Consider the following 18,895-nt stretch of genomic DNA (forward strand, 5'->3'; position numbering starts at 1 on the left):
GGATGTAAACAAATTTGTACACAAAGTTTGATAGAAATAAGCCTTTTGTGCGAATGGAAAATGTCTGGGATCTTTTATTTCTCATGAAACATGGAACCAACACTTTACATGATCTGTTTATATTGTTGTTCAGTGGAGATGGAAAACACATCCTAAGAAAGGGGGAAGGAGAGAAGATGAGGAGAGGAATCCAGTTCAGACTATTTTGCTGCGAGCCCTAGGCTCTGGCAAGCTGGCCAACCATGTGACCCAATTAGCTAATTATTTACCTCAATCACAGCACCACCCCCATATAAAAGTGCCAGAGAGAAAACATGCTACTCATCAACTGTTGTTTTGTCTAGGATACTGTCAGCACGTGGTAGTTGATGTTGTGTTAACTAGCAGGTGTAGTTTACTAGCTGTTCCTGGCTAGGGTTAGACACTTCTACGGAGCAATGGCTTTTGGGTTTTGGTTGGGGTAAGTTTGGTGGTGGGCTTAAATGTTTTGATTAAGTGTTTTGATGCTGGCACACTATGTTGACCTGTGCTTATGCTTTTCTTAGAGTATTTATACTCCTGTCTGTATGGCCTAGTGTAAGATGTTCTGACCTTCCAAAAGGTAAGAAACTTAAATTGGGTCAGATTAGCCTTTTATACAAGTTATAGAACACTGGTATTACTCGTTGGCCAGAATCAAATAGCTTCCACCCTTCAGATTCTCACCTTGTGTGTCTATATAGGGGCCATTGAGACTGCATGTCGGGATCGATACCTGTTAGTGACAACGCAACTCTCATTTGCTGGGAACGAACCTCGCTTTGAAGCGGTTGGTAAGTAGCCTTTTAACCTTATCTGATGCCAAATGGGCCTGAAATCAGGTTTGGTCAGCTCATGAACTTGGCATCTCAACATGTCTTGGCCAGTGTTTGGTAGCTGGTGCTGACAGGAAGTCTCTCCCTGCAGTATATTTCAGTCTCTTGCTGTGCCTGTCTGACCACTTAAGAAGAAATTGATATTTATTTAGATTTCTACTTGAGCATATTCAAATCATTTGATTTGACCCAGTCCTTTACCCCCAACTAGATGCTGATGGTGTTCACCCCATCACTAAGCAGTATGGGTCAGAGTGTGGCTACATGTTCAGTATCCTCCCTCTGCCTGGCCATGCTGAGCTCAGAGCCTCCTACTTCTCCTGCCACACTGACAACCAGGTCCATATATTTTCTGTGCATTGTAGTCTTGTCAAAGCCTCAACCCATGGGCTCACTGGATAAATCAACATTTCCATTTCAATGAAATGACAATGAACCAATGTGGAGTAGACATTGAATTGCTATCTGTGCCCATGGGAAGGGCTTTTGAAAGATATTTTCTAGTTAAATTGCTACCAGGTATCTGTTGAAGGTCTTGCTTTTTGTGTCTTAGGATGATGAGCTGTTCACTTTACGCTTTAACTTGATCATAACTGCTGCGAGTGGAGTGGAAACGACCTACACTGTGAATGCAACCTGCTCCCTCCCTCTACCCTGGTCACCCAGAGAAGTCAGCTGTGAGGAGAACTATATGGAGGTACTGATACATGGATCTAGAATGTGTATCCAGGGCTCTTTAAGGTTGAGGTGGGCTTGTGTATTCTTATAGGAGAGTGATCTGTTATGTTACCCTGTAGGTGTCAATGAGGAGTGATGTGTCCTGTCTATATGGTACAACAACGGATGCCTGGACTGCTGCCCTTGCTACAGTAAGCTTAAGGCTATTTGGCAAATTCTCAATTAGATGAGCTGCACCAGTTTGTCCCCATACCACCATGCCTGCCCTGTCTCTTGTTCCCCATCAGGCCCACAGCTCTGCCACGTCTACCTGGCAGGTGATGTTCCAGCAGGAGGGGCAGGAGCTGATTCCCATGTCCTTCTCAGAGGCTCGGGAGCTGGGCTACGTGTTCCACCTCACCCAGGGCAGGCTGGTGTTCCGCTCACCCTACACACCACGGTCTGTCATGGGGTCTGTCTCCATGGTGAGGATTTAAATGTCCTGTTCAATGGCTTCCTTTGTCTTGGGTGTGTCTTCAGGCTTGCTTAATTTGACATTAACTACCTAGAGTGGCGGCTCTATTCCGAGAGGGTCTTATATTGCTTAACGTTTCAAACCTGGTTATGCAGGATGGGAAGGAAGCCACTTATTTGGGCTACTGAAATGCCCCCTTTCGTACTGTTGGCAAGGACACTTCATCCATTCTTTAATTCCAGGTGAATGGCTCATTGGTGGAGGTGGTCCATCCCATACTGTTCTCCAGGCAGAGATGGGTGGTAATGATGGTGGACTGGATTGTTGCGTGCAGCACTAGTAAGTTCCAGGGAAATATCATCCCCCACATAATCAAGGCTCAGATCTGAAGGGACTGGATAGTCTTAAGCAATAGTGATGGCTCAATTCAGCAAATACTACTTTCACCTATGAAGTTATTTCAGATCAGTGAGATGTTTTGATCACACAGTTGGTAAGGAAGAGTTGCTCATTGGGTCCTAACACTTGTAATCTCTATCCAGATGAAGGGATGTATGATGGGGTGCAGCTGGTCTGGCAGACCCCCACTCTGCTGTCCCCGCTGGTCTCTGGCCTCTCTGGGTTGGAGAGCAGCAAGATCACAATGGGGGTGGATGGGCAGCTCCTGGATGAGCCCATCACAGCAGAGCGAGGCTACAGCCTGGACATCAGTGACACCACCGTCCAGATCAGCATCCCCTTCAACGCTGCCGGAGGATACAGAAAAGTCATTAGCATACTAGGCCCACATCTGACCATTAACATGCAGAAGTTTACCTTGTATTCTGATGTAGGGAAGCTGCAAATGGCTTCAGTTACTCATGTCCTCTGTACACATTTTCAATATTCTTCTTTGTAGCATATAACCTAATGGCAGATGCTTCATAACGGTTTCAACTCTTCCAGAGCTTTGTGATGGACAACATGTACCATGAGTTCTATGTGGTCCGTCTCTACTATGAACAAATCTTTCTTGATGACTGTGGTGTGGAGACCAGACTCCGCCTCCACAGGCCCATGAACACCCCCCTTCTGATCCAGAACCTCTCCATCATTAACCGTAAGAGTTCTACTAGCCAATCCAAAGTGGCTCTTCAGCTCCATGGTCATGGTTGCTAAAGACCCTGTCCTTCGCCCACCACAGAAACAGTCCTTGAGGATCGTGTGTTTACTGTGTACCTGGGGAACCTCTCCTACGATGTTGACCTGGTGGCTGTGAAGCTCAATGGTCAGAACTTCACCATACTAGAGGCGAAAAAAAGTGGCCTCGTCATAACCATGGTCCCCCAGCCTGACAGTACCCTACATGCCTACATTCTCAGGGTGCCATTTGAGGATGCTGTTGTTCACAAGCTGGTAAAGAACAATTTATATTTACTCTTTAATGAACTACTGTGGTTTCTCAGCATTTCCTCATGACTTCTCATTGGAGGAGATCCACGGTTCCTCCCCTCAAACTTTGTGCAATGGGTTTTGGGGACCTGAGATTCACTCCTAGTATGTTGATGTAAGAATTTGTTTCTCAATGAGTGTTCATATCCATAGTACTCTACCGAGGGGCTTCTTCAGTTCTCATTGGACATCAACTACACTTTGGTCATCCTGCCTCAAGAGGAGCCCTACTACTACTTGGCCTCAGTTGTGGCTCAGTTCAATGATGTCTGTAAGTTGAATTGAACTTTATTAAGAGACCTGGGCTGGAAGTGACATTCCTCACGATGGTCTTCCTAGCCTTCTGGTTCTGACCACTGCCTAATGTGGATGCAGCCCAGGGATCTACCACTGTTTACCCCTGATGTTATCTTGGCACTATTGGGCCGTTCTTCTCTTCACCAGTTCCTCCCTTCTTCAATGGTGTCTGCAATGAGGAAAGCATCACTTTCCTTATGGGCCATAAGCCATTTGATTACCTGTGGGAGGTGGGTGTTGGCCCTTACCTTCTGACCCCAAATCTGGCAGCCAAGCGGGGCTACATCATGCAGAATGACAGCAAGAGTCTGACCCTGGAAGTGCCCCTCTTCTCTGTTGGCTACACTTATAAGGTGAGATGCTCATTGGGCAAGTGCTTAAACTGACTTGTCGTTGGGTAAAGTAGGCGTTATATTGATTTAAAATGTACCTTTTTTTTCTCCAGGACATCAATTTGAAGCAGTTCTACGGCTCTTTTGAAATTCACTCAAGACTTCCCAAGACCTTGGAGGTGACGAGTTCCTTGGCCAAGGCTTGTCTCTTCCAGACTACTGAGGTCATAGGTAACTACTAGTGCCTCAACTTTGCCTGCAGCTTAATTTATTGCCTGACTGTTTATGGTGTTGCTCATTCCCTTTGTTCTAGCCCAGCTCTAACAACTTTCTCTAGTGTGTTCCACTGAAGGGGTGCTGACAGTGGTTACTGATGTGGCTCTGGCCATCCCTGGAGCTGAACCCAACGCAACCTTCCTCCTGGACTCTACCTGCAGGCCTCAAGAGACAGATGACACCAGGGTTCTCTTTAGCTTTGGACTCCATACCTGTGGTACCAGGGTCCAGGTATAACTGTCTAACCCATAACATTTTAATCATTAAAAGGATCAAGTGACTGGCCCTACCAGTGACTACTTCAAATAAAAGTTCCAGTCAGCGTCTTATCTGGTAACCCAGAACTGAACTTGCTTTCTGGGTACATACGTCTTAGACATTGCCACTTCTAGTGTGACGTCTCAGCTAAAGTCCCCCTAATTTCACATGTTTACCATCAATCGTTCAAGCACCGCTTTCGCCCCTATCCTGATGCGGCCAAACAATCTGCAAGAAAAACAAACACCGGAACTACTGCTGTTATCAATGCATTCCATCCCGTCATTGGTTCATGCGCAGAATCGGTCCATGAGATTAGCAAGCCTCCATCTCAATCCGTCAGCATAAAGGCTGAATTTTTAAATATTCAGACTTTCACCGATGTCTGTTTCTCATGAGGCCTGACAAGGGAACAACATTAGTTTTTAGACATGGCTTGCAACAGTTTAATTGTCATTGAATTACATTCAGGCTTGTGACGTCCTGTTGTCTTCCAGGTTGACCATCAGCACGTCACCTACGAAAATGAGATCAACGTTGAGCACACGATCCAATCTGCGACAGAACCAGTCAAAACCAGGGATACTGCCTCTGTGTACGTGACTTCACTAATCTATTGCCTCATTGGTTGACATAAATATTCACCTTAGTTATTAACTCTCACTACAGGCACTTGCGGCTTTAATGTTCAGTTCTCTTTTTAGGGTGACAGTGCGGTGTGTCTATCCACTGAGTGACCTATACAAGCTGTTTGCATATTGGCGGTTTGACGCAGACTCTCCAGGAGTTGGCACCATCTTGACTAGAGTTCCTGTAAAAAGTAAGTGCTCTATTGTCGTGCAGCTAAAGAGGGTGGTAAAACTGCTACAGCTTTTTACACCTGACTCTCTGTCCAATCAAAGTATTTCAGCCCACCTTTCCACCCACTACCTTAACCACCACCAGAAGACCATTGACGTCCACAGCTACTTCCAACACAGGCCTGAGTCCTGGGAGGGAAATGCCTGGCATCCACCCTAGGGCTAAATATGTCAAAGTCTTCAACCGGTAAATTAACCACTTAGGCCCAGACCCCAGTCACCTTCCATACAATGGTATGATATGGAGAAGTCTGTTCTAGATGAGGCCTAACTTTATTTTATTCTCTCCACAGGAACTAATGAAACCACTGACTGAATTGGGAATTTTTGAATATAAATAAGTCTGGTATTTAATAAATATTTTCTTACAATCATTACCTTGTCCTGATTGGTATGGGATGTGGCTCCATCCAGTTTCAGGTATTGTATCACAAGTGAGGACTTTATTTGCATACACTAAGTTGGCTAGGTAAATGCTGTGTGTGACATGTTTGAATAACTAATCTCAATCTCTTTCAATGCATGTTGGCCTTTAAGGGGTGATGAGCAGTTCTAACCATGTCCACCCTGCCACTTTTAGTCAACTGCTACAGGATGGGGCTTGACTAATTTAAGCACTCGGATTCATAGACTGCATTTTGGCAGCAAGGCATGACCGTGAGATCAAAATAATTAACCATGTTGAGGCTAGTGTTACTAGAAATTCAGTAAAGAAAGCTCAAGGCATTAAGTTATATTCTAAAAATGAATGGCTCAACTACAGATTCCCCCTTAATCATTCTATAACGTATAAAGCCTCTGTAGACATTATTTTTTTTCTAGTATTTAACTTGAAATGGCACATGGCCTGCATAGCTGAGCATATTTGCTATAGAGAACCATGAAAGGCTATTGCTGCTTCTCTTCATGTTATTTCAATGTCTTCAGTGAGAATTCATAAGGTGGTTGCTAGAATGTGTAGAATTTCACTTGTCATGAGTGTCTAACCAATTGGTTATGCCTAGAATTTATGGCTCATACACTGTCAAGTTATATACATTGTACCTGGATGCTATAAGGCTGTTAATAACAGGTACCCCAATTCTGACCTTATACAATGCATTAGCCAGTGTGAAGTTGCATGTGACTGAAATGCTAAATTGTAACTGGTCCCATCAGACAGTGGCATAGGTCTACATTGCACTACTACAGGTGGCACAAGTCATATCCTGGTAGAAGTGCATCAGCCAATTTAAAATCTTTGAAGTTGGCGTTGTTCCAGCTTGTTCATTGATGGAATTGTCATCAACAGGCTACTTGAGTCACGGCATAGTTGCTTTGATAATCAGAATATCACATTTGACTGGTCAAATTGCTCCAGACAGCTAGACACCAATACTCATCCAACAATGGTAGGCCTGTAGTTTACTTTTGGTTAAAAGCATTTGATTTTGCAATGTCATAGGCATACATTATTTTTGGATTTGTGCACATGAGAACTCTTCTCAAAGTGAGACAAATGTGACCGTAGGCATTTTCAGAGATCCAGGAATTGTAAGTTCAATTTTCTAATGCAATCAAATGCTTAATTACATAATGTAAGGAAAGGTAGTGTTCGGTCGCATAATCGGGGACGAGTCCAGGCATTCAACTCCTTACTTATGGACAGCTCATGAACTAGGGTGTCAACGTTTTGATTGAACTCATATTATATTGAATGTAGGCTACCTGTTTGGCATGTGTTTGTGTAAAATTGCCTCTGCTGAGAGGGCAGGCAGTTTACCCACTTTTTCAGACATTGTGGGTATAGGGACTGTAACTGAACAATAAAAATAACATGTGAAGTGTTGGTTTCATGAGCTGAAATAAAAGATCTCTGAAACTTTCCATGCACATAAAGCTTATTTCTCTGGTTTTGTGCACATGTGTTTACATGTTAGTGAGCATTTCTCCTTTGAGAGAATCCATCCACCGGACAGCTGTGGTATGTCTAAGCTGATTAAACCCCTGGGGATAATAAAAGGCCACTCTAAAATGTGTAGTTTTGTCACAACACAATGCCACAGATGTCTCAAGTTATGAGGGAGTGTGCAACTTGCATGGTGACTGCAGGAATGTCTACCAGAGCTGTTGCCAGAACGTTCTCATTTCTCTACCACAAGCCGCGTCCAACGTTGTTTTACAGAATTTGGCAGTTCGTCCAACCGGCCTCACAACCGCAGACCACGTGTAAACACGCCAGCCCAGGACCTCCGGCTTCTTCACCTGCGGGATCATCTGAGACCAGCTACCCAGACGACTGATGGAACTGTGGGTTTAGACAACTGAAGAATTTCTGCACAAACTGTCAGTCTCAGGGAAGTTCATCTGTATGCTTGTAGTCCTCACCAGGGTCTTGACCTGGCTGCAGTTTGGCGTTGTAACCGACTGCAATTGCTCACCTTCAACGGTCACTGGCATGCTGGAGATGTGTGCTTCACACGGATTAATCCAGGTTTCAAATGAACTGGGCAGATGGTAGACATCTTGTGAGTGGTTTGTTGATGTCAACGTTGTGAACAGAGTGGCTGTGGGGTTATGGTATGGGCAGGCATAAGTTACGGACAACAAACAAATGTATTATATGAATGGTAATTTGAATGCGCAGATACTGTGACGAGCTCCTGAGGCCCATTGTCATGCTATTCATCAGCCGCCATCACCTCATGTTTCAGCATGGTAATGCACGGCCCAATGTCGCAAGGATCTGTGGACAATTCATGGAAGCTGAAAATGTCCCATTTCTTCCTTGGCCTGCATACTCACCAGATATGTCACCCGTTGAGCATGTTTGGGATGCTCTGGATTGACGTGTACGACAGCGCGTTTCAGTTCCCTCCAATATCCAGAAACTTCGCACAGCTATTGTAGAGGAGTGGGACAACATTCCACAGGCCACAATCAACATCCAGATCAACTCTATGAGATGTGTCACACTGCATGAGGCATATGGTGGTCACACCAGATACTGATGGGTTTGCTGATTCACGCTCCTACTTTTTTAAAAGGTATCTGTGAACAACAGATGCATATCTGCATTCCCATTCATGTGAAATCAATAGATTAGGGCTTAATGAATTTATTTCAATGGACTGATTTCCGTATATGAACTAACTCAGTAAAATCTTTGAAATTGTATGTTGCGTTTATATTTTGGTCCAGTATGATCAGTACCTCCGTGATGCGCTCATAGCTAACTTCTCTGGAGACTAGGGCAGAGGAGAGCAGGTTTTAGATATGGTGTAGCTTGTCTCCACTGTCATTAGTCATGAACAAGTTGAAGTTAAAGGTGAACACCTTCTCCTAAGAGGGTAGAAAAGCAGTGAGCCAACTTGCACCAAAGAAAATAAACAAAGATTTAAAAAATATATATAGTTAAAAAAATGGTGTGGTTGGAAACCCATGGGCTTATAGAAAACCACACCACAAAAAAAACTACACAATATATACACTACCATTCAAAAGTTTGGGGTCACATAAATGTCCTTGTTTTTGAAAGAAAAGCCATTTTTTTTTGTCCATTAAAATAACATCAAATTGATCAGAAATACAGTGTAGACGTTTTAAATGACTATTGTAGCTGGAAATGGCTGATTTTTAATGGAATATCTACATAGGCGTACAGAGGCCCATTATCAGCAACCAGCACTCCTGTGTTCCAATGGCATGTTGTGTTAGCTAATCCAGGTTTATCATTTTAAAAGGCTAATTGATCATTAGAAAACCCTTTTGCAATTATGGTAGCACAGCTGAAAACTGTTCTGATTAAAGAAGCAATAAAACTGGACTTCTTTAGACTAGTTGAGTATCTGGAGCATCAGCATTTTTGGGTTCGATTACAGGCTCAAAATGGTCACAAACAAAGAACTTTCTTCTGAAACTCGTCAGTCTATTCTTGTTCTGAGAAATGAAGGCTATTCCATGTGAGAAATTGCCAAGAAACTGAAGATCTGGTGCAATGTGTGGGAGTTGATGTAAAGAAGCTAGACGCAGCTGCTATGCTGAAGAAACATAATTGAATAGCAGGAAATAGCAAGGACAATGAGTACATTGTCGGGATAGAGAGCTAGGGGGCTACTAGGGGCAGCTGATATGCTGAGCCACTAATGTAAACAATGAGTACATTGGCCGGATAGAGAGGTGGGGACATGCAATACAATTGCCATCTCTGAGTAGGATGTCATGCCAAAGATTGCATTAGCTGAGAACATAGATACATTTGTGCCTTCTGACGTACCAATGTGAAAACGGATTTTTATATCTTAATGATAATAATCAACAATCAATAAGCCTTGACTAATCCCCAAGGTTTGTAAGACAATGGGTTAAATAATTAGGCAAGGACTCAGCTTTCTGCAAAAGGTTCATTCGGCTTTATTCATGAGAACGTTCTGCCCAACATACACAAAACATCTATTATATACCATTTACAGACACACATTACACACTAAGGAGAGTTCATTGTTCTTCCTCAGAACTCTCAACACCGTAAATTCTTACCCAGCTGACAGTTTTTAGTACTCTGAGATTAGGGAAACCTGGAGGGTTCAAGCTAGGTCAGGTCAACCACAGTTTAACAGTTCTTTATGTTTACTTAAACACACAGACCTCCATTTCTCTCTTATCCTCGTCAATCTCATGAGACTTATACTTAACACTTTAGTTACTCTTGCTACAGGCTATATATATCCATGCTACATAACTTCTAATTAATAATGGATTATTAATTCATTGACCTTTTATTAGATAATTCTCTTATCACAATGTCAGGAGGAAGCAGGAGGAAGGATGGTGGCAAATTGACCAACATGTGAAGCATATGCAATAAATGTATTATTTGTTGTATGTGATAGGGGGTTCTGCCACCATTGTAATCCAAACCGGAACAGATGTGTGCGTCATCAGGCGTAAACAAGCAAGAATCTCGGGTTGGAAGACAATGGTAGCGGAAGGGTTAAGGGAATGTACCCATATGCTGTATGTGCATAAAAGCAGAGCCGATGCTCAGGGAAGTTAGATGTTCTGCGGAACACCTCGGCTTTTGCTACTTTGTATTACAGCCTATATTGAATTCATAAATTCTTGTAAGAGTATTATATTCTTAAGACAATTTTCCACGACAAACGCTGTGCACTACTCCCTTCACACAACAGCGCAAACTGGCTCTAACCAGAATAGAAAGAGGAGTGGGAGGCCCCGGTGCACAACTGAGCAAGAGGACAAGTACATTAGAGTGTCTAGCTTGAGAAACAGACGCCTCACAAGTCCTCAACTGGCAGCTTCATTAAATAGTACCCGCAAAACACCAGTCTCAACGTCAACAGTGAAGAGGCAACTCCGGGATGCTGGCTTTCTAGACAAAGTTCCTCTGTCCAGTGTCTGTGTTCTTTTGCCCATCTTAATCTTTTATTTTTATTGGCTAGTCTGAGATATGGCTTTTCCTTTGAAACTCTGCCTAGAAGGCCAGCTTCCTGGAGTGGGGTCAATTGCATTGATAAAATGCAATTGTGTTTGTTGTCCGTAGCTTATGCCGCCCATACCATAACCCCACCGCCACCATGGGCACTCGGTTCACAACATTAACATCAGCAAATTACACGACACCTTACACGTGGTCTGTGGTTGTGAGGCTGGATGGATGCGGCTTATGGTAGAGAAATGGACATTCAATTATCTGGCAACAGCTCTGGTGGACATTCTTGCAGTCAGCATGCCAATTGCACACTCCTTCAAAACTTGAGATATCTGTGGCATTGTGTTGTGTGACACATTTTAGAGTGGCCTTTTATTACCCCCAGCACAAGGTGCACCTGTGTAATGATCATGCTGTTTAATCAGCTTCTTGATATGCCACAGCTGTCAAGAGGATGGATTATCTTGGCAAAGGAGAAATGCTCAATAACAGGGATCTAAACAAATTTGTGTACAAAGTTTGATAGAAATAAGCTTTTTTTGCATATGGAAAATGACTGGGATCTTTTATTTCTGCTCATGAAACATGAAGCCAACACTTTCCATGATCTGTTTATATTGTTGTTCAGTGGAGATGGAAAACACATCCTAAGAAAGGGGGAAGGAGAGGAGATGAGGAGAGGAATCCACTTCAGACTATTTAGCTGCGCCTGAGGCTCTGGCAAGCTGGCCAACCATGTGACCCAATTAGCCAATTAATTACCTCAATCACAGCACCACCCCCATATAAAAGTGCCAGAAAGAGAACATGCTTCTCATCAACTGGTGTTTTGTCTAGGATACTGTCAGCACGTGGTAGTTGATGTTGTGTTAACTAGCAGGGGTAGTTTACTAGCTGTTCCTGGTTAGGGTTAGACACTTCTACTGCTCAATGGCTTTTTTTTTTTTTTCTTTGGGGTGAGTTTGGTGGTGGGCTTAAATGTTTTGATTAAGTGTTTTGATGCTGGCACACTATGTTGACCTGTGCTTATGTTTTACTTACAGGGTATTTGTACTCCTGTCTATATGGCCTCGTGTAAGATGTTCTGACTATCCAAAAGGTAAGAAACTTAAATTGGGTCAGATTAGCCTTTTATACAAGCTATAGAACACTGGTATTACTTGTTGGTCAGAATCAAATAGCTTCCACCCTTCAGATTCTCACCTTGTGTCTATATAGGGGCCATTGAGACTGCATGTCGGGATCGATACCTGTTGGTAACAACCCAACTCTCATTCGCTGGGAACGAACCTCGCTTTGAAGCGGTTGGTAAGTAGCCTTTTAACCTTATCTGATGCCAAATGGGCCTGAAATCAGGTTTGGTCAGCTCATGAACATGGCATCTTAACATGTGTTTGGTAGCTGGTGCTGACAGGAAGTCTCTCCATGCAGTATATTTCAGTCTCTCACTGTGCCTGTTGGATGACTTGAGCAGAAATTGATATTTATTTAGAATTGTACTTGAGCATAGTCAAATCATTTGATTTGACCCAGTCCTTTACCCCAACTAGATGCTGATGGTGTTCACCCCATCACTAAGCAGTATGGGTCAGAGTGTGGCTACATGTTCAGTATCCTCCCTCTGTCTGGCCATGCTGAGCTCCGAGCTTCCTACTTCTCCTGCCACACTGACAACCAGGTTCATATATTTTCTGTGCATTGTAGTCTTGTCAAAGCCTCACCCCATGGGCTCACTGGATAAATCAACATTTCAATTAAGTGACATAGAACCAGTGTGGTGTAGACATTGAATTGATATCTGTGCCCATGGGAAGGGTTTTTAAATTATATTTTCTAGGTTAATTGCTACCAGGTATCTCGGTTGATGGTCTTGCGTTTTGTGCCTTAGGACGATGAGGTGTTCACTTTTATCTTTAACTTGATCACTGCTGCGAGTGGAGTGGAAACCACCTACACTGTGACTGCAACCTGCTCCCTCCCTCTACCCTGGTCACCCAGAGAAGTCAGCTGTGAGGAGAACTATATGGAGGTACTGATACATGGATCTAGAATGTGTATCCAGGGCTCTTTAAGGTTGAGGTGGGCTTGTGTATTCTTATAGGAGAGTGATCTGTTATGTTACCCTGTAGGTGTCAATGAGGAGTGACGTGTCCTGTCTATATGGTACAACAACGGATGCCTGGACTGCTGCCCTTGCTACAGTAAGCTTAAGGCTATTTGGCAAATTCTCAATTAGATGAGCTCCACCAGTTTGTCCCCATACCACCATGCCTGCCCTGTCTCTTGTTCCCCATCAGGCCCACAGCTCTGCCACGTCTACCTGGCAGGTGATGTTCCAGCAGGAGGGGCAGCAGCTGATTCCCATGTCCTTCTCAGAGGCTCGGGAGCTGGGCTACGTGTTCCACCTCACCCAGGGCAGGCTGGTGTTCCGCTCACCCTACACACCACGGTCTGTCATGGGGTCTGTCTCCATGGTGAGGATTTAAATGTCCTGTTCAATGGCTTCCTTTATCTTGAGTGTCTTCAGGCTTGCTCAATTTGACATTAAATACCTAGACTGGTGGCTGTATTCCGCGGGTCTTATATTGCGTCAAGTTTCAAACAGGGTTATGCTGGATGGGAAGCAAGCCACTTATTTAGACTACTGAAATGCCCCCTCTCATACTGTTGGCAAGGATACTTCATCCATTCTTCAATTCCAGGTGAATGGTTCATTGGTGGAGGTGGTCCATCCCATACTGTTCTCCAGGCAGAGATGGGTGGTTATGATGGTGGACTGGATTGTTGCGTGCAGCACTAGTAAGTTCCAGGAAATATCATCCCCCACATAATCAAGGCTCAGACCTGAAGGGACTGGATAGTCTTAAGCAATAGTGATTGCTCAATTAAGCAAATACTACTTTCACCTATGAAGTTACTTCAGATCAGTGATGTTTTGATCACTCAGTTGGAGTGGCAGAGTTGCTCATTGGGTCCGAACAATTGTAATCTCTATCCAGATGAAGGGTTGTATGATGGGGTGCAGCTGGTCTGGCAGACTCCCACTCTTCTGTCCCCACTGGTCTCTGGCCTCTCTGGGATGGAGAGCAGCAAGATCACAATGGGGGTGGATGGTCAGCTCCTCGATGACTCCATTACAGAAGAGCGAGGCTACAGCCTGGACATCAGTGACACCACCGTCCAGATCAGCATCCCCTTCAACGCTGCCGGAGGATACAGAAAAGTCAGTAGCATACTAGGCCCGCATCTGACCAGTAACATGCAGAAGTTTACGTTGTATTCTGATGCAGGGAAGCTGCAAATGGCTTAAGTCACTCATGTCCTCTGTACACCTTGAATATTCTACATTGTACCATATAACCTAATGGCAGATGCTTCATAACGGTTTCAATTCTTCCAGAGCTTTGTGATGGACAACATGTACCATGAGTTCTATGTGGTCCGTCTCTACTATGAACAAATCTTTCTTGATGACTGTGGTGTGGAGACCAGACTCTGCCTCCACAGGCCCATGAACACATCACTTCTGATCCAGCACCTCTCCATCATTAACCGTAAGGAGTTCTACTAGCCAATCCGAAGTGGCTCTTCAGCTCCATGGGCATGGTTGCTAAACACCCTGTCCTTCTCCCACCACAGAAACAGTCCTTGAGGATCGTGTGTTTACGGTGTACCTGGGAAACCTCTCCTATGATGTTGACCTGGTGGCTGTGAAGCTCAATGGCCACAACTTCACCATACTAGAGGCGAATAAAAGTGGCCTCGTCATAACCATGGTCCCCCAGCCTGATAATACCCTACATGCCTACATTCTCAGGGTGCCATTTGAGGATGCTGTTGTTCACAAGCTGGTAAAGAACAATTTATATTTACTCTTTAATGAACTACTGTGGTTTCTCAGCATTTCCTCATGACTTCTCATTGGAGGAGATCCAAGGTTCCTCCCCTCAAACTTTGTCTAATGGGTTTTGGGGACCTGAGATTCACTCCTAGTATGTTGATGTAAGAATTTGTTTCTCAATGAGTGTTCATATCCATAGTACTCTACCGAGGGGCTTCTTCAGTTCTCATTGGACATCAACTACACTTTGGTCATCCTGCCTCAAGAGGAGCCCTACTACTACCTGGCCTCAGTTGTGGCTCAGTTCAATGACGTCTGTAAGTTGAATTGAACTTTATTAAGAGACCTGGGCTGGAAGTGACATTCCTCACGATGGTATTCCTAGCCTTCTGGGTAGTGTTTACCCTCGATGTCATCTTGGGCTGTTCTCTTCACCAGTTCCTCCGGTCTTCAATGGTGTCTGCAATGAGAAAAGCATCAGTTTCCAGATGGACCATAAGCCATTTGATTACCTGTGGGAGGTGGGTGTTGGCCGTTACCTTCTGACCCCAAATCTGGCAGCCAAGTGGGGCTACATCATGCAGAATGACAGCAAGAGTCTGACCCTGGAAGTGCCCCTCTTCTCTGTTGGCTACACTTATAAGGTGAGATGCTCATTGGTCAATTGCTTAAACTGACTGGTCATTGGGTAAAGTAGGAATTAAAATTATTTAAAATGTACCTGCTCTTTTTTTCCCCCCAGGACATCAATTTGAAGCAGTTCTACGGCTCTTTTGAAATTCACTCAAGACTTCCCAAGACCTTTGAGGTGACGAGTTCCTTGGCCAAAGCTTGTCTCTTCCAGACTACTGAGGTCATAGGTAACTGCTAGTGCCTCAATTAAGCTGCAGGCGAAGTTTATTGCCTCACTGTTCATGGTGTCGATCATTTACTTTGTTCTAGCCCAGCTCTAACAACTTTTTCTAGTGTGTTCCACTGAAGGGGTGGTGACAGTGGTTACTGATGTGGCTCTGGCCATCCCTGGAGCTGAACCCAACAGAACCTTCCTCCTGGACTCCACCTGCAGGCCTCAAGAGACAGATGACACCAGGGTTCTCTTTAGCTTTGGACTCCACACCTGTGGTACCAGGGTCCAGGTATAACTGTCTAACCATAACATTTTAATCATTAAAAGGATCAAGTGACTGGCCCTACCAGTGACTACTTCAAATAAAAGCTCCAGTCAGCGTCTTATCTCGTAACCAGAACTAAACTTGCTTCATTTGGTCAGCTGCTTAACTTAGTTCTGGGTACATATGTCTTAGAAATTGCCACTTCTAGTGTGATGTCTCAGCTAAAGTCCCCTTAATTTCACATGTTTACCATCAATCGTTCAAGCACCGCCTTCGCCCCAATCCTGATGCGGCCAAACAATCAGCAAGAAAAACAAACACGGGAACTACTGCTGTTATCAATGCATTCCATCCCGTCATTGGTTCATGCGCAGAATCGGTCGATGAGATTAGCAAGCCTCCATCTCAATCCGTCAGCATAAAGGCTGAATTTTTAAATATTCAGACTTTCACCGATGTCTATTTCTCGTGAGGCCTGACAAGGGAACAACCATTAGTTTTTAGACATGGCTTGTGACGTCCTCTTGTCTTCCAGGTTGACCATCAGCATGTTACCTACGAAAATGAGATCAATGTTGAGCACACGATCCAATCTGCGACAGAACCATTCAAAACCAGGGATACTGCCTCTGTGTACGTGACTTCACTAATCTACTGCCTCAATGGTTGAAATAAATATTCACCTTAGTTATTAACTCTCACTACAGACACTTGCGGCTTTAATGTTCAGTTCTCTTTTTAGGGTGACAGTGCGGTGTGTCTATCCACTGAGTGACTTATACAAGCTGTTTGCATATTGGAGGTTTGACGCAGACTCTCCAGGAGTTGGCACCATCTTGACTAGAGTTCCTGTAAAAAGTAAGTGCTCTATTGTCGTGCAGCTAAAGAGGGTGGTAAAACTCCTACAGCTTTTTACACCTGACTCTTTCCAATCAAAGTATTTCAGCCCACCTTTCCACCCACTACCCTAACCACCACCAGAAGACCATTGACGTCCACAACTACTTCCAACACAGGCCTGAGTCCTGGGAGGGAAATGCCTGGCATCCACCCTAGGGCTAAATATGTCAAAGTCTTCAGCTGGCAAATGAACCAACCTAAAGGAACCACTTAGGCCCAGACCCCAGTCACCTTCCATACAATGGTATGAGATGGAGAAGTCTGTTCTGTGTCATATTTCTAGATGAGGTCTAACTTTATTTTATTCTCTCCACAGGAACTAATGAAACCACTGACTGGATTGCGGTGTTGAACATAAATCTGGTTCTTAATAAATACATTCTCACAATCTGTACCTTGTCCTGATTGGGTTTATATCACAAGTGAGGACTTTCTTTGGTAACAGTAAGTGGGCTAGTATAATTTGTTTGATGTGTTGGAATAACTTTCATCTCAAAGATCCTAACTTGACTCATGTTGGTAACTTATGAGGCATGTTGTCCTTTAAGGGGTGATCAGCAGTTCTAACCGTAGCCACCCTGCCACTTTTAGTCAAATGCTGCAGGATGGGGCTCGACTATGTTTTGGCAGCAAGGTGTGACCGTGAGATCAAAATAATTACCCATGTTGAGGCAAGTGTTACAAATGACTGAGTAAAGCAAGCTTCAGGTATTAAGTTATTTCATAACATTCATTTTTGGATTTATTTTTCAAATACAGATTCCCCCTTAATCATTCTGTAACTTACTAAGCCTTTGTAGGCATGACTTTCTAGTATTTAACTTGAAATGGCACATGGCCTGCATAGCTGAGCATATTTGCTATAGAGAACCATGAAAGGCTATTGCTGCTTCTCTTCAGTGAGAATTCATAAGGTTGTTGCTAGAATGTGTCAAAGTTTACTTGTCATGATTCTGACCAGAATTTATGGCTCATACACTGTCAAGTTATATACATTGTACCTGGATGCTATAAGGCTGTTAATAACAGGTACCCCAATTCTGACCTTATACAATGCATTAGCCAGTGTGAAGTTGCATGTGACTGAAATGCTAAATTGTAACTGGTCCCATCAGATGGTGGCATAGGTCTAGATTGCACTGCAACAGGTGGCACAAATCATATCCTGGTTGAAGTGCATCAGCCAATTTAAAATCTTTGAAGTTGGCAGTGTTCCAACACTTGTTCATTGATGGACGTGTCATAAGGCTACTTGAGTCACAGCGTAGTTGCTTTGATAATCAGAATATCACATTTGACTGGTCAAATTGCTCCAGACAGCTAGACACTAATACTCATCCAACAATGGTAGGCCTGTAGTTTACTTTTGGTTAGAAGCATTTGATTTTGCAATGTCATAGGCATACATTATTTTTGGATTTGTGCACATGAGAACTCTTCTCAAAGTGAGACAAATGTGACCGTAGGCATTTTCAGAGATCCAGGAATTGTAAGTTGAATTTTCTAATGCAATCAAATGCTTAATTACATAATGTAAGGAAAGGTAGTGTTCGGTCGCATAATCGGGGACGAGTCCAAGCATTCAGCTCATGAACTAGGGTGTCAACGTTTTGATTGAACTCATATATTTAATGTAGGCTACCTGTTTGGCATGTGTTTGTGTAAAATTGCCTCTGCTGAGAGGGCAGGCAGTTTACCCACTTTTTCAGACATTGTGGGTATAGGGACTAACTGAAAAATAAAATGTAAAGTGTTGGTTTCATGAGCTGAAATAAAAGATCAGACTTTCCATGCACACAAAGCTTATTTCTCTTTTGTGCACAAATGTGTTTACATGTGTTACGAACCGGCTCAGAGTTCGCAACAAAAGGGAGACAACGTGTATCAAAAATATATATTTATTAGCTACCACAACCAAAAACAAGGTGTCTGCATGGCGAGAGTCTTCCCCCAATGACTGTGGAAGAGGTCTCTTTATCCTGGGACACAGCCGGGCCCAGGTGCTTCCCATTTAGCTGACGACCCTTCCAACTCCGCCCACCGGCATCCTAACAAGGAAACAAGAACAGAGAGAATACGGCAGACAGAGTGGGAGGGTCGTCACACACCCCCCCCATAAAACCGGGGACCAACAAGGGCCCCGGAACAACGTACCAGCCTCTGCGTCCCAA

General features: G+C 43.8%; 2 protein-coding genes across 2 annotated transcripts; both read left to right on the forward strand.

Moving 5' to 3' along the window:
• Positions 1-320: 320 nt before the first annotated feature.
• Positions 321-7,305, forward strand: LOC123743749 (uncharacterized). Its single transcript, XM_045721715.2, has 19 exons — positions 321-460; positions 546-601; positions 723-812; positions 1,066-1,193; positions 1,408-1,551; positions 1,652-1,723; positions 1,820-1,996; positions 2,229-2,325; positions 2,529-2,752; positions 2,932-3,085; positions 3,170-3,381; positions 3,571-3,688; positions 3,862-4,067; positions 4,160-4,277; positions 4,384-4,553; positions 5,078-5,175; positions 5,285-5,400; positions 5,483-5,627; positions 5,734-7,305. Exons 1-19 carry the CDS (start codon positions 438-440, stop codon positions 5,738-5,740), a joined length of 2,355 nt encoding a protein of 784 aa, XP_045577671.1. The 5' UTR covers positions 321-437; the 3' UTR covers positions 5,741-7,305.
• A 4,371-nt stretch (positions 7,306-11,676) lies between these two features.
• Positions 11,677-17,116, forward strand: LOC123743750 (uncharacterized). The gene is made up of 19 exons (XM_082977472.1): positions 11,677-11,827; positions 11,915-11,970; positions 12,090-12,179; positions 12,422-12,549; positions 12,760-12,900; positions 13,001-13,072; positions 13,169-13,345; positions 13,574-13,670; positions 13,871-14,094; positions 14,272-14,425; positions 14,511-14,722; positions 14,912-15,029; positions 15,151-15,356; positions 15,455-15,572; positions 15,679-15,848; positions 16,360-16,457; positions 16,567-16,682; positions 16,763-16,968; positions 17,041-17,116. The coding sequence occupies exons 1-18, from the start codon at positions 11,802-11,804 to the stop codon at positions 16,936-16,938; spliced, it is 2,379 nt and encodes a 792-aa protein (XP_082833598.1). The 5' UTR covers positions 11,677-11,801; the 3' UTR covers positions 16,939-16,968; positions 17,041-17,116.
• Positions 17,117-18,895: the final 1,779 nt, after the last annotated feature.

The sequence above is a fragment of the Salmo salar genome, chromosome 07, assembly GCF_965601325.2.
Source record: "Salmo salar chromosome 07, fSalSal1, whole genome shotgun sequence".
Lineage (NCBI taxonomy): Eukaryota > Metazoa > Chordata > Actinopteri > Salmoniformes > Salmonidae > Salmo > Salmo salar.

Coding starts and splice junctions, on each gene's coding strand:
- LOC123743749 (XM_045721715.2), top strand. CDS start 438: ATGGCTTTTGGGTTTTGGTTGGG. Junction 3,086..3,169: donor GAACCTCTCCATCATTAACC/GTAAGAGTTCTA, acceptor CGCCCACCACAG/AAACAGTCCTTGAGGATCGT. Junction 3,689..3,861: donor GGCTCAGTTCAATGATGTCT/GTAAGTTGAATT, acceptor TCTCTTCACCAG/TTCCTCCCTTCTTCAATGGT.
- LOC123743750 (XM_082977472.1), top strand. CDS start 11,802: ATGGCTTTTTTTTTTTTTTCTTTGGG. Junction 15,357..15,454: donor CTGTTGGCTACACTTATAAG/GTGAGATGCTCA, acceptor TTTTCCCCCCAG/GACATCAATTTGAAGCAGTT. Junction 15,849..16,359: donor CCTGTGGTACCAGGGTCCAG/GTATAACTGTCT, acceptor CTTGTCTTCCAG/GTTGACCATCAGCATGTTAC.